A 15,061-nucleotide genomic window follows, 5' to 3' on the forward strand; every position below is an offset into this window, starting at 1 on the left:
CCCATGCCTGGCATAGTGCCTGGCACACAGCAGGGAGCTGGCTGTGGCAAGAAAACATGAGCCGCCAGGCCATCAGACTCAACATCACCACCAGTAAGCCCATGAGACTCCACATGACCACCAGTAAGCTGACATGTACCCTGATGTGCTGCACTAAGCAGCACCCATGTGGTGTCCCTGCTCAAAATGTTTAACCTGGATCTAATTATGAGGAAACGATCAGGCAGATCCAAACTATGAAATATTCTACAAAGATTTGATCTGAACTCCTAAGAAAGAAATACTTGAAGACAAAAAAAGTGTGTTAAAAGTCACTAAAAGACATGGCCACTAAATTCAGTGTCAAATATTGAAAATCAAACCAGGAGCCTGCTTGGTAACTGCGACGAGAATTTTAATGGAAAGCTGATTTCTCACATTTGCCAGTCAGCCCTTCGCAGCGAAGGGGCTGCGAGGGGAGATTTGGCCACAGGAAGCCCAGTCTTTCTCTCTTCTTTGCCTCCAGAGACATGCTGACTTCCTTTCTGATGGCAGAGCTGCAGCCTGAAGCTCAGAGCCAAGAGACTTTCTGCGCACAAGGCAGAGCCTCAGGAACTCTTGGAAGCTTTAGATGGAGGAGGCTTTTATAATTGCTGCTTAGTGGTGGAATATGCACCCTCCCAGGAGGGAGTGGGAGTAGGGGTGGGTGGGGACTTTCCCAAGCTAGTTAGGACATAAACAAGAAGCAGCAGGAAACTTTGCACAAGTTCAGGTTCTAGGCGCCCTCCATCCTAGTTCATCTCCAAAGAGTTGATGTAGTCCCGCACCCATTTCTTCTGTGGGTTGGCACACACCTGGCGCTTCCTCCGGGTGACAAAGCTGTGGGAGAAGAGAACAGGATGAAACCTGGTCAGCACCCGGACAGCCAGGTTTGGGGATAATGGTACTGGGGTGGAGCATTCTTGAAGCTCCATGAGATTGGATTTGTAGCTTTTAAGGAAAGGATGTTTCCTCTTCTCTTGGGTCATATGGCTCCAAGCCAGAAGCAGATCTGTGTGCATTTTAACTCCCACACAAACATATGCAGCCTGGAGAGCTAAGGGGATATGGAGTCTGAGGGGTCCAGGGTTGAGCTGGTCAACCACTAGCCTTTTCTCTGAACTTCTTTGTCTCAGACCCTGTGCTGGGTGCTCTAGATGTAGAGCAAAGAGGTGTCTTCTAGGAACTGAGTGACGGTTGAGTAGGTGAGACATAAGAAGTGGTAAACATGTGATTTTTCTTTAGATAACAGTGTCTGGCACAGGGTAGATACTCAACAAATGAGTACATCTCCGCATGTGGGGGTGAATGAAAGGACATGAACCTGAGTCTGGATTTTACCACTTAACCTGGCAAATAACTTGAGGCCTCTGAATCTTTTTTGTTTACCTCTAAAATACATAGAGAGGGGCACCTGGGTGGCACAGTCAGTTAAGCGTCAGACTCTTGATATTGGCTCAGGTCATGATCTCACAGTTTATGAGATTGAACCCTGAGTTAGGTTCTGTGCTGATAGCGCAGAGCCTGCTTGGGTTTCTCTCTCTCCCTCCCCGCCGCCAAATAAATAAATAAACTTAAAAATATATAAGTAGAGATAATTCCTACTTTGCACTGTTGTGAAACTTAGTATGTGGGAGTTTTGGAATACCACACATGTATTATTATTGGAATGTTATGGGACCTCTTCTTTAGGATGGATCAGACCAACATGACACCAAAGGTCCTTGTACTGGGCATCGTGCTCACAGAGGTTGAAGGTCCCCAGATATTGCCAGCGTCAAAGCACTTCTACCAGTTAACTGGCCAGAATGCAGAGGCCTCTGAGAGTGAGAGGCCTTATCTCTACAGGTGTTGACAGCATGCGTTGGAGGTATCAAAGCCTGTGGGGCTGGGGCTTGGTCCAGCTGCCTGTCTCATCTGTTTGCTGGGATACTGGTTCTATGGGGAGCAGGGGAGGGGTGCAGGGGTGGAAACCATGGCCTGGATAGCGGTGCTGTGCCAATTAACATGTTCCTTTTGGGCCAGCCCTGTCTACTTGGACCTTTCTCCAAACATTATGAGGCCAAATGTTTTCAAAGTGAAGGCTTAGGTTGTCTGGTGAGAACGAGGATTTCTTGGTTTCTTTTTAGGTTCTGTCCTGAATAGTGCTTGCTCTCAAGGAAGCTGCCTCTCCTTTTCTGAGACTCAGAGCCCCTTGACCATCTCTCTTTCTTCCGCTCTAGTGTGCAGAGGGAGGGGGTGGGGAGACAGAATATTGTGGGCTCTCGTGCCTCCTAGTGTTTGTTTTCTGATTTGGGTGCTGAGGGAGCCAGACCAAGACCCTGCCGTTGTTCAGCCAGAAGTCAGACAGGAAATCCTGTAGACTTGCTATCCTCGGGCCTCAGCCCCCTTAGCCTGTGGCCAGGAAATCAAAAGGGCAGGAAACAAATATCTGGGGTGAGGGTTTGTTTCTCAGGCCTCCGTTTCCTCCTAAAGAATGTGAGACTGAAGAACAACTCCTCCTGGCCAAGCTTCTCTCCCTGCCCCCATTTTGGGGACCCCCTACTTGCCTGATTTCCCTCCTGCCTTTCTGCTTGTTCTCTTGGGAGCAACCACCTTCACCTGCCCCTTGAGAACAGGTGTTCTCAAAATTGCTGCCCTTTTCTGTGTGTGTGTTTAATGTTTTTATTTATTTTTGAGAGAGAGTGGGGGAGGGACAGAGAGAGAGGGAGACAGAGGATCTGAGGTGGGCTCTGTGCTGACGGTGGAGAGCCCAATGTAGGGCTCGAACTCACAAACTGTGAGCTCATTACCTGAGCTGGCATCCGACACTTAACCGACTGAGCCACCCAGGTGCCCTGTTTGTTGTTTTTTTTTAATGTTTATTTATTTTGAGAGAGAGAGAGCAAACATGAGTAGGGGAGGGGCAGAGAGGGAGGGAGAGAGAGGGAATCCCAAAGCAGGCTCTGCACCATCATCACAGAGTCCAATATGGGGCCTGAACGCCACAAACCTTGAGATCGTGATTTGAGTTGAAGTCAAGAGTCAGACGCTTAACCAACTGAGCCACCCTGGTGCCCCTCTATGTTTTTTCTGCCCCAAGTCGCTGGGCCTAGGGCTTAATGGATGTTTATTGAAAGAGTTAGTGAACGAATTGCATTCACTCATCAAGTTTTACTTGTCACTTCTATGTATATAATCATATATTTGGAGGAGGAAGAGCAGTTAACACATATCAGGTACAACTGTGTGCCAGGGAATATTCTAATATCGTTTTTCATTTCATTATTCTCACTTTGACCCAGTGAGGGAAGAACTCCTATTTCACTCCACTTTGCAGATGAAGAAATGGAGGCTCAGAGAGGTTAACTGATGGATGCAAGCTCCTGCAACTGCCTAGGGGCAGAGCTGGGACTCTAACAAAGACTGACTAGCTCTGGAGCCAGTGCTCACCAAGACTCTGCTATAGATTGCCACTCTAGTATCAAGAGACCCCTTCCTCCTATATAAAAAAATTCCGGGGTGACTGGGTGGCTCAGTCGGTTGAGTGTCCAACTTCAGCTCAGGTCATGATTTCAAGGTTCATGGGTTCAGGCCCCATGTGTCTCCATCTTTCTCTGCCCCTCCCCCACTTGCACTCTGTCTCTCTCTCTCAAAAATAAACATTTTTTAAAAATTAAAAAAAAAAAGCCCTATCTCTAGCGCCAGCACTGTTTCCTAGCTCCCAACCCCCCTTCTCACACTCCGTGCTGGACATTGCCACAGGGTTTCTGTGCTGCCACCTTGGCTCTTTCCTCTTTTAACAGCTCTTCCTTGAGACTTCAGGGGGCTCCATACTTCTCCAGCCATCTGGGTCAAAACCTTCATGTCACCCTTAACCCCCCTGTCATCCTTGCTCCTGACCTTACATCACCTGGCGGGGCTTGCCAACTCGGCCCTTGTCTCCTTCCCTTCCCTTCATGTCCCGTTCAGCCTCAGTACCGCTCGTGTGGATGAACATAACAGCTTCTTATCTGGACCTGACTTTCCAGCTCACTTCACACTCGATCTGATGCTTTGGCATAATTGTGCTGACACTCAAGGTCCCAGTGCTTTCCTACACAGGGATGCTGCATCAACCAAAGGAGAGTCTTGGCGACATTCGCTCTGCCTAGTGTACCCAGTCCCTCAGGCTTTTCTCAAACAGCACCTTTTGCAGCAAACTTGTCCCTTCTTCCAACCCCAAGGTGGGATGTGCTCCTGCTTTCCTTTTGTAATGTTTTTATTCAGGGTTGCTCTAGTCATTTTGCGTCTGTCTTTGCCTCGGATTAGACTGAGTCCCACGAGGGCAGCGATGGTGCTTTATTAATCTCTAGCTGCCCATAACAGGTGCTCAAAGAAGGATTGTTTTCTTTTGAAAAATATTTGCCTTCAGAAATAAAATTAGTAGTGCTAAATATTACCACTGACTTCAAAGGATGCACCAGAACTAAAGGCAATGCTGAATACCTATAGCTTTGCAAGTGTCCCAGGAGTTTTTGGATTAAAAAACTTCACCATTATATAGGAAAGTTCTTGATTGCCCCATTTGCGTTCTTTAAGTCTCTATTATCTTAAATCTCTCTTTTTTTTTTTTACTTTATGTATTTATGTTGAGAGAGAGAGAGAGAGAGAGAGAAGGTACAAGTGGGGGAAGGGCAGAGAGAGAGGGAGAGAGAGAATCCCAAGCAGGCTTTGCACGGTCAGCACAGAGCCTGATGTGGGGCTCGAACTTACGAACTGTGATATCATGACTGGAGCCAAGATCAAGAGTCAGACACTTAACTGACTGAGCCACCCAGGCGCCCCTCATCTTAAATTTCAAAAGCAACTATTGACCTTTCTATAGTAGAAAGAGGAGGCTCCAAAGACAGTCTCTATCCCTCACTTACTTTGCAATCTTGGGCAAGTCCCCAAACCTCCCTGGGTCTCAGCTTCATTGTCTGAAACATGGAGAAAATTATGCATACCTAACAGAGTTGTTACCATGAAATTGAGAGAGAACACACAAAGACATTTGATACACAGCAGGCACTTCTAGGTAGTAGGGATTAATTTTTTTTAAATGTATTAGTTTTCATTTAAAGGAAAATCTCGGGACGCCTGGGTGGCTCAGTTGGTTGAGCGTCTGACTTCAGCCCAGGTCATGATCTCGCCGTCCGTGAGTTCGAGCCCCGCGTCGGGCTCTGTGCTGACAGCTCGGAGCCCGGAGCCTGTTTCAGATTCTGTGTCTCCCTCTCTCTCTGACCCTGCCCTGTTCATGCTCTGTCTCTCTCTGTCTCAAAAATAAACATTAAAAAATTTTTTTTAAAAAAATTTAAAAAAAGGAAAATCTCATGTCATTATTTCTTCACCAACTGATAATTTTTTTTTAAATACACTCTAACTAGGATCCTGACCTCTCCTCCCTAGATCCTCTGAGGTTGTAGGTGGACTTGATTGGGTGTGAGATATGGGGGAATGTGGGGTTCTTAATTGGAGAGGGATGGCCACATTGATCTTTTCTCCACGCAGGAACATTGTAGATCACGTTAAAGTAAAAGTCACGTCTGTAAGGATCAGAGACCTGATCCAGGGCATCAGAGTGGGGAGGACCCCCTGGGGACCCCTTGTCTAATTCTGTGTGATAGCAGAGGGGGGTCTGAAGCCTCAGAGGGAGGAGCTATGGCTATTTGGGCAGCTGGAGGATGGGTGGGAGCGGATAGGGCATCCTCTTAGAGGGCTCCTGTGGGGGACTGGCTGTGGGACAAAAGGTGTCCCTTCCTCACCCCCCACTCCCCCCAGAGGGTCCACAGGGCTGAGACTCACACGACTGCTGGCATGGAACACTTGCTGCTGGTGTAGAAATACTCCTGGAGGTGGGTGAGCGGCAGTGGGTGGGAGAGGTAGGCAAAGCAGCAGGGGGTGGTGTCCGAGGCATCTGGGAGGAGAAAGAAAGGAGACCCTTGTGTTCATTGCTGTTGCACATGCGGTATTGTGCTGGGTACATTATCTTGGATAGACTTTTACCCGCCTTTGGCTGAAACTGAGGCTCGGAGAGCTACGGTCACTTGGCCATGGGCACATAGTAGCAGAGTGGGGATTCCAACAGAGAACTGAGAAGATCTCTGCAATCCCTTATCTAATCCTTGAGTCTTGCTTGGACCCCTCCTTCTGCACCATAACCCCCTGCCTTCAGTTCTGCGGACATGCTGGGCTTCCTTCTGGCTTGTCTTGGGAACTTTGCCTTATTCTTGCCCTCCTGGGATCCTCAATGGATTCACAAGTTGCTTTCTTTGAGAGCTACGGTGGGGTAGAGGGAGGTTTCTAAAGCCTCAACCCCTAAGAGGGGCCTGAACATATGTATTGCATCCTGGGAGCTTCTGGCTGAGGCATGGTAAAAAGGGCTCTGAACAGAGAAGGAGTTTTTCTTGGTCCGTTAATTCAGGATGACCCTGGAAAGGGTCAGTTGCCATTTTCCAGTAGAGTAGGAGTGTTTAAGGGCCAGGTAGAACTGGATTTGAACACCAGTTTCCCCACTTCCTAGCTGTGTGACCTCAGGCAAGTTACTTAACTCCTCTGGGCCTCTGTTTCCCCATCTGTAAGTCAAGCTCAGCCACTCAAATAGTAGCCTCAAATATTAAATGATGTGGTATATAGAACAATCAGCCTAATAATTGATCCGTACCAGATTTTTAAAAAATCCTCTCCCAAGTCCCACTTTTTCCATCTATGAAATGGGGACAATATGACTATCCCAGGAAGGTTTTACTAATGCTTAGAAGTTTCTTAGAAACCCTGCTGGTGATAGGCATGAGTTAGCTGTGTTTTGAGGTCAGTTTAGGCTACCTCTGACTGCTTATACCTCTGGCATCAGTCCACACTCAGCACCCGAAGGTCTTGGATGTAGACCTTGAGGACAGAAAAGTTGAGCAGAGGGTCCCTGCCATGAAGTGGCTTAGAGATCTATCAGGGACAATAGATCCTTTACTGTGTAAAGCAGTATATAGGAATGTAAATCATAGGGTTCAGACAGCATAAATACTGCAGTTGAAAAGAGGGCAAAGTCTGGGCCAATCTGAAGGTCTGGCCCCCGGGGCTGCAGTGGTCAGGACTTGACTTACATGGGGATGCAGAGGCAGGAGCGCAGAAAGCGGCAGTGAGGAGGACTGCAAAGGCAGCTGTGGAGACCTTCATGGTTCCTTCTGGGTGGAGGCTGCGGGAGATCCACCTGCTGTCTCAGAATCCTCTGCAGGGATTCTCTGCAGCTCAGACTGGCCCTTTATAGTCAGGCCAGTAGAGGGGGCACCACCCCACGGGGAGTTTCCAAAACAGTAGCCACACACTGGTTGATATCATAAGTGAAATTGCACAAAACGGAAAAGAAAACTGAAATAGGCTCCGGAAATTTGAGGCTCGCTCTCTCTTCTCCTCACTGTCTCTGATCCAGAGTGAGCTCATCGGTTCCTCCAGAACCACCCTCCAGGGCAAACCTCCATTTGCCGTCCAGAAGAGCTAGTATAGGCATTTGTGGTGGAAAACCTCTTTCTTTGATGGCATCCTCAGCTTCCTCTTCTAGGGTAGGGATCCTCATCAGAGGTCAGGACACTGCTTCCTTGGGGTCAGAAGAGGGCAGTTAGGACGGATTTGAAACAACTGGGTGTTTATTTGGTTGCTTTCAAAGTTAATTGCTCTTGCATTACAGATCTGTATTTCCCCTCTCATCCATGGAAGGGTGTTATTTATAAAGTGCTTGATTGGGAAGGGGAGGGTTCTCTGACATATAGCCCCAAAGGAAGCTAGCCACTATTCTAAAGGCTTTACAGGTGTCAACTCATTTACTCTCATTGTGCCCATTTCCCCCATTTTACAGATGAAGACATTCATCTGTAAATTCTGGGATCCCATCTCGTTCCTAAGGTCTTCTTCGGTACAAAAGTTACAGAATTTGAAAGCTGCAGAGGACCCTAGGGATTATTTCTTCCATGTTCTTCAATTGCAGAGGGGAGGAGAAGTAACTTGCTAAGAACACACAGCAAATGAACGATGGGATCAGAACCTGGGTGCCCTAGTTCCTGCTTCAGTGCTTTGCCTACTCAGTACTGCTTACGTGAAAATCTTAGTGGTTGGGGGAGGGGGGCATTCTTGAACTGAATCCATGAAGTGGTCTTGATTAGAGCCAGGGTCCTTACTCCATTCCAAAGACTTGGGTAGAGTAAATCTTCATCAATTCCTAATTTGGATAATTCAGAATAGTGACAAGTTGACATCTGAATTATCTAAGAGAAAATTGTCTATAAACAATGACAAAAGCAAACACATTTTAAAAAAGTGTAACTTAAGAAATGCAACCTTCTAGAATGTTTTCTTGCTAGCTCTTGTGACATATGTAACTTGGTATCTGAGGGTGACTGAATCACCCAAAAGGGAACGACCTTACCTCGTTTCTTCCTCACAGTGACTTTGAGGAAGGGTGGTTATTCTCATTTTATAGAAGAGGTCATTAAGGTCCTCAAAGTCACATGGCTGATTAGTGGGATTGAACCTGGGTGCTTCTGATGACCAGACTCCAGTCTTTTCCACTGACTCATATCAGGCCACTAACAGTTACTGCATCCCAAGTTGGTGCCAGGTGCTACTCTAAGCTTGTCATAGGAAGCCTCTCTTTCCTTCCTCATGACTCATGAACTAGGTTATAATAGAAACACAGTTTTGAAAAATGTGGCCATCTCATTTAAAGAAACCCATTGCAAGTACTTTGGAAACATTCATCTATCTACATACAAATGGTCTGCCTGTTTTTTTTTAAATTTTTTTAACGTTTATTTATTTTTGAGACAGAGAGAGACAGAGCATGAACAGGGGAGGAGCAGAGAGAGAGGGAGACACAGAATCTGAAACAGGCTCCAGGCTCTGAGCTGTCAGCACAGAGCCCGACGCGGGCTCGAACTCACGGACCGTGAGATCATGACCTGAGCCAAAGTCGGACGCTTAACCGACCAAGCCACCCAGGTGCCCCTGGTCTGCCTGTTTTAATTGTTCCCCTCACATAGTTCCCTTAGTTACCAAACATGTGGGGGGGGGGGCTGTGTAGCCTGGTGGCCAAGAGCAGGGGCTTTGGTATTTTTCCCATTTTTTAGACAGTCTTTGGCAAATTACGTTATCTCTCTGGTTTTAGTTTCCTCATCTATAAACCAGGGATGATAATTATGGTCCCTTCCACAGCTGTTGAGACAGTTAAGTTCCCATAAATGTGTTCATGCTTGTAAAGCTCTTAGTACAATGCCTGACACATTAAGTACTTAATAACATTAGCTATTATTATCAGGTTATTATTAAGAGTAAGAAAATGGCAGTCCCTTTGGGATATTCTATACTTTAGGCTTTTTAAAGTGAAGGGGCGCTTGGGTGGCGCAGTCGGTTAAGCGTCCGACTTCAGCCAGGTCACGATCTCGCGGTCCGTGATTTCGAGCCCCGCGTCAGGCTCTGGGCTGATGGCTCGGAGCCTGGAGCCTGTTTCCGATTCTGTGTCTCCCTCTCTCTCTGCCCCTCCCCCGTTCATGCTCTGTCTCTCTCTGTCCCAAAAATAAATAAACGTTGAAAAAAAAAATTTTTTTTAAAGTGTAGACCAGGCTCCCAAGTGATATGATTAGTGAGCTTTATCACAGAAACTGTGTATTTTGAAGCAGATGGGTCAATGGAGGCTTAGAGAGGTTAAGTGACGTGCTTAAGGTCACATAGTCTGAAGTGGTAGAACTCGACATTGAACCCAAGTCTTAGACTTTCTATCACACTGCACTATTTCTAGAGAAATCCTAAAACTTCTGCTAAGGTTCAGTTTTTCCATGTGAGTTCCATTTCTGTTTCCTTCTTCTGATCTCAGTTTCCCTCTTTGAGGAAGAAAGCAAAGTATTTTCCTGGATACCAAATATGCTGAGTTGGGACACTAGCTGAGGTAAGAAGTGAGGGGAAACCAGAGATGGACTAATATGATCCTCATCTTTATATCCTGATGACCCTTTCTGGTTGTGTGTGTGTGTGTGTGTGTGTGTGTGTGTAAAAGGTAGTGGGAATGGGTGGGTGGGTGGGTAGGGTGTTGTGTTGCTGAGCAGGAATAGGCAATGTGTATGTCAGGAGTATGTTTCTTTCCTTTTGGTGGTTCCAGTGGATTGTGGGGACCAGAGAGGGGGAAGACCTTAATTACAATTCTATTTCTACCCCTCACTACCTCCTGTGCAAAATCACATCTGGACTCATGGAATCAGTATATTCTTTGGTTCTGAGGTACTGATTCCATGAGGAAATCAAAGTGCCTATGGAAAGTAAATGGTGTGGTACCTGGTGCAGGGTGCGTATTCAATGAATGGCAACTATCCTTATGATTCACCCAGCATTTTATGTTCCTGAAAACTAGGGACACCTGTCTGTGTAACCCACACACGGGTGGTTGAGAGGATCAAGGAGAGTAATGACTGTGGACGTGTTTAGAAGACTGTAAGGTGAGATACAAACATCATGAAGCCCTCTCTGCCCTTCCCCCACCTTCCGCTGGTATGTCTGGTCTACACCTGCTCAGTCAGTCCTTCTTCACCTGTAAACTGTTCCTGTGAACTGCTGTGAGCCAGGCATTGTTGTAGATGCTGCAGACAACATGGTGAGCAAATCAAACACCTGCCCTCTGGAGTGTGTGTGTGTGTGTGTGTGTGTGTGTGTCTGTGTGTGTGTGTCTGTGTGTGTGAAAATAACAAGTAAAAATATCCTCCTTTATTGTAAGTCACCTTGGCACTGGTCTTTTCTTAACTCCCTGGACATAGTAACATCTTACGATTTTTGATTTCTAGTCATTTTTTGTATTCTCCCCCTACTTTCCACCAAACTCTAGGACGTGATAGACGCTGAATTCATGCTGGTTTAGTCTTAATAACTTCTTGTAGCATCTTAAGTGAGTACCTGTGCTCTTTAGAGTCGGATTGCTAGATTCACACACAGTGCTATTGCTAATCAGGGCCGACCTCGAGCAGATTGCTTACCTTCTCTGGGCTTCAGTTTCTTCATGTGTGAAGTGAAAGATTGGTTCCAACCTGTGTTGGGCGATGGAGCCCTTTAAGAATCTGGTGAGTGGGGCGCCGGGGTGGCTCAGTCGGTTAAGTGTCCGACTTCAGCTCAGGTCATGATCTCATGGTTCATGGGTTGGAGCCCTGCCTCAGGCTCTGTGCTGACGGCTCAGAGCCCGGAGCCTGCTTCGTATTCTGTCTCCCTCTCTCTCTGCCCCTCCCCCACTCGTGTGAATGTGTGTGTGTGTATGTGTGCTCTCTCTCAAAAATGAATAAACATAAACATTAGGGGCGCCTGGGTGGCTCAGTTGGTTGTGTCCGACTTCGGCTCAGGTCATGATCTCATGGTTCATGGGTTTGAGCCCCGCATCGGGCTCTGTGCTGACAGCTCAGAGCCTGGAGTCTGCTTTGGATTCTGTCTCCCTCCCTCTCTCTGCCCCTCCCCAGCTCGCACTCTGTCTCTCTCTTAAAAATAAACAAACATTTAAAAAAAATGAATCAACATTTAAAAAAATGTTCAAAGAATCTGGTGAGAGCTGTGAATGCTTTCCATAAACATGTGGAGGCCTACGCAGACACACACACCTGATTTTGCATGAATGAGGTTCACAGACCCAGCAGGCTCATTGACGGGCCTCTCGAGTCCACGGAGCTGGTTGTCATCAGCCCCCACTCCTCCTGCATGTGAGCACATTCCTCGCTACAGCTAGACACACGCTGTCTTCCGCCTAGCAAGCCCTCCCTCCCCCTCCTGGCCCAGTCTCCCTTTTCCTCTTTCATTCCCTCTTTCCCTGAGCTCAGCTGGCTGCTTGCCCAGCTTCACACGGTGACCGTGACGTTAGGAAACCAAAGGCAGGCAAAGAAAGTGAAACCTCATTCCCTCTGGATTCCAAAGTTTTTCTCAGACCTGGAATTCCCCTCACAACACAACCATGTGTGTGGGGGGGGGGAGGGGGGGGGGCGCAGCTCTGGTTTTTCTGGCTGCTTTAAAAAAAAAAAAAAAATGTCCAAAGCAGGGAATCCCAGGGAAGCCTGAGGCCAAGTCATTTCCTTTGATTATTTCCATCTGCAAATTGGAGAGTTGCTCCCTGGCTGCATCCCTCCTGTGTCCTTGTTTACAAATACAAATCCCAGTTTCCTCACAGGGGCCAGGTAGCTGCTCCCTCAGCCCTGTCTCCACAGGGCGCTGCCTGGGGGAGCTGCTCTGGCAGTGCTGTTGGAGGGTCTGTAGGGCAACACGGAGGACTTGCCCAGCTGCAGGCTGGATTCCAGCCCCTATCCAGGACTCTTTCTGCTGCACCTTGCCCTTGCTTTGGGTCTGGCTCTGGTTGGTTCTGTGTGATTCTATTCTACGCCTCCCCCTCCTCTCCCTGTCACCTCCTGTGCATTTCACCAGGTCAGGGGTACTAACCGTGACAACTGTTTTATAGTTTCAACCACATTCAGGCTGGAGGGCTGCAGCTTGGCCTCCCCCCGTGCTTCTCACCTCCACCACACAGAACAGTGTCTGTGTGTACCCGCTTGTTTTCCGCGAGCCGGAGACCGCGTGTGGTGTGATCGTTGATGTGCTCATCGCCTCAGGTCACTGGAGGAGCCCACCGCAAGATGCCTCGGGGATGGGGCAGCCCGGGGAGTGGGGCCCAGGGAGAAACATTGGTTCTTACAGAGTTGCTGAGTGACAGGTGATCTCAGGTCCTACTCCTCCTGATGCTTTCAAGTCGGCTTTTTGTTTTTGTCTTCCTCTGCTCGTTTGTCAGAAGCGGCCCCTTTCTTTGCGCCTACTCCCAGAGTATAACTGCCCCCTCTTTTCCACTGTCCCCACCTCCAGGGGAAAGCCTGGTGGAGAAGTACAAACCTGGGGTAGAAGTCAGACAGATCACCTCCTCTCTGTATGGCTTTGGACAAGCTATTAACTGTTCTACAACCTTGGTTTCCTCTCTGGAAGTGGGGCAAAGAATGCCCAGCTCCAGGGACACCTCAGAGGATTAAACGTGCCAATCAGTAAACTGTCCAGCACCGTTCCTGGCATAAGAAAAACGGGGGTAACCGTTCCTTCTGTTTCTTCCTCCAAATGTCCAGGCTCCAGTGCTTCTCCCCTCCACGTCTTCCCCTCCCAGTAGGGGTGTTCAGCTCAGTTCAGCGTTAAGGAACATGGGGGTGGGTGAGGGGGAGTTGACGGTGTTTTCTGTTAGTCATTAGGCACCGTGCTGGACACTGTAGGCATTATTTCACTTATTAGGAAGAAAACGTGTAGAAAACGGTGATGACTCAGGCCTGCCCTAAGCTTTCCCACCTTCTGTGCATTGGACTTCAGAGACTTCGCCTCCACAGTCTGTCCCTCACTGGAACTCTTTCTTGCGCCGGGCTTGGCTGTGGAGTGAGATACGCCCCACTCCCCTCCTTTTCCCTTGCTGGCTGTGTCCGCAGCCATCATGCAGACCCTTTGTTCAAAGAGTGTCACAGACAGGCTTACAAAGGAAGTGACACAAGTTTCAGAATCTTACAGGACTCTTGTGGTTGTGGTCTGAATTCTGCCCCTTTTTTGAGCTGGCCTTGGGAAGCCCCTTCTTGCCTGCTGCATCCATTCTCAGGGATGGGGGTCCCCAGTCTCTTGCTTCTCCTGTGTGCCACTTCCCCCAGTCCCTCCACCGGCGCCCCTCAGAACAGATGCCTGCAGAACATTCAGGTTACTATAGGGACCTGAGAACTTCCTGAGGCATTGGCATTTTTGAGGACCTCCAGCCTGGGTGAGGAAGTTCCCTTGGGGAATTTCCTTGAAATGGAATTTGGAAATTCTGCACCTTAGTCATTCCTTGTAGAGGCAGTTTTCAGCAGTGAAAACAGAAGGGACTGGGAATTAGGACCTCGAGTGTTAGTCCTAGCTCACTTGAAACCTAGTGAGATTTTTGGGAATCATTTGCCCTTTGTGGGCCTCAGTTTCCTCATGTAGGAAATGGAAGGCTTTCTCAGTTAAAAGATACAAGGCTAAAGGAATTCTAGTGTACCGGAGGAGATTTGGGGGTGGGTGTCCTGTTGCCCCTAATTCAGTTCACATCACTCCTCTCGCGGTGAAGCTGAAGGGTTATTGTGCCTTCTCTCCCTCCCATCCTTCCAAGGCCCGGGACTCAATACTTAGTTCATAAAGTCCTTCCTGAGGCAGAGCTGCATTTATCCACTTCTGTTCCACCCTACCATTCCTCCACCATCCATCTGTTGTTCATCCACTCATTCATCTTGGTGTCTGTGCCATTTAAGATTCATTCTTTATAAATACAGAAAACAACTTTGACTAACGTAAGCAGAAAGGTAATGTACTGGGGGGGAAGTTGAGTAGCTTGTGGAGTGGATAAGACATTGGAGAACCTGACTTGGAACAAGAGCAGTAAGAAACCAGAGAAGCTCTGGGTGTTGGGGCAGCAGGTAATACCTGCCAGTCTCATCAGGGTACCACTGTTGAAATCATCGTACTCCAGCCATTCTTCCTACCCACTTCTCAACCTACTAAGGATTCACAGACCTGGGGAGGCAGATGACCAGCCAGGCTTGTGTCATTTGCTTGCTTTTTGGCTGGGGGAGGATAGGGCACCTGGTCTTCAGTACCATTGAGACTGTATACCATGGGGGAGAAGCAGTTCCGCTAAAGGTGATATTTGGAAGGCGTAATGGATGCTGTGTAGAAAAATTAAAACATAAAACAAATAATCAAAGAAACAAACTAAACCAATACTCCATCTACCCATTCACCCATCTATTCATCCATCCATCTACTCATCCATCCACCTACCTATCCATCACTCTTCTCCCATCTCCCCATCCATCCACCCATCCATCCTTTCAGCCACCTTTATTGAGCATTCCCGAGGTCATGCCAGGCACTTAGATATACTACAAAGCCACCCATCTGAAACACCCCAAGAGTCTCCTTAAAAAGACTTCTCTGTGGAGCTGAAACAAAGCTAAGGATCTAGGGAAAGGAATTTATGTATATCCGTGTATCACAGGGTCCTGAACAA

The 15,061-nt window shown here is 47.8% G+C and overlaps 1 protein-coding gene across 1 annotated transcript; it reads right to left on the reverse strand.

Annotated features, from left to right (window-relative positions):
- Window positions 1–373: 373 nt before the first annotated feature.
- CCL5 (C-C motif chemokine ligand 5) lies at window positions 374–7,257 on the reverse strand. The gene is made up of 3 exons (XM_030296552.1): window positions 7,119–7,257; window positions 5,824–5,935; window positions 374–858 (listed from the first exon to the last, which is right to left on the reverse strand). Exons 1-3 carry the CDS (start codon window positions 7,189–7,191, stop codon window positions 771–773), a joined length of 273 nt encoding a protein of 90 aa, XP_030152412.1. The 5' UTR covers window positions 7,192–7,257; the 3' UTR covers window positions 374–770.
- Window positions 7,258–15,061: the final 7,804 nt, after the last annotated feature.

Source organism: Lynx canadensis, chromosome E1 (genome assembly GCF_007474595.2).
Source record: "Lynx canadensis isolate LIC74 chromosome E1, mLynCan4.pri.v2, whole genome shotgun sequence".
In the NCBI taxonomy this organism is placed as follows: domain Eukaryota; kingdom Metazoa; phylum Chordata; class Mammalia; order Carnivora; family Felidae; genus Lynx; species Lynx canadensis.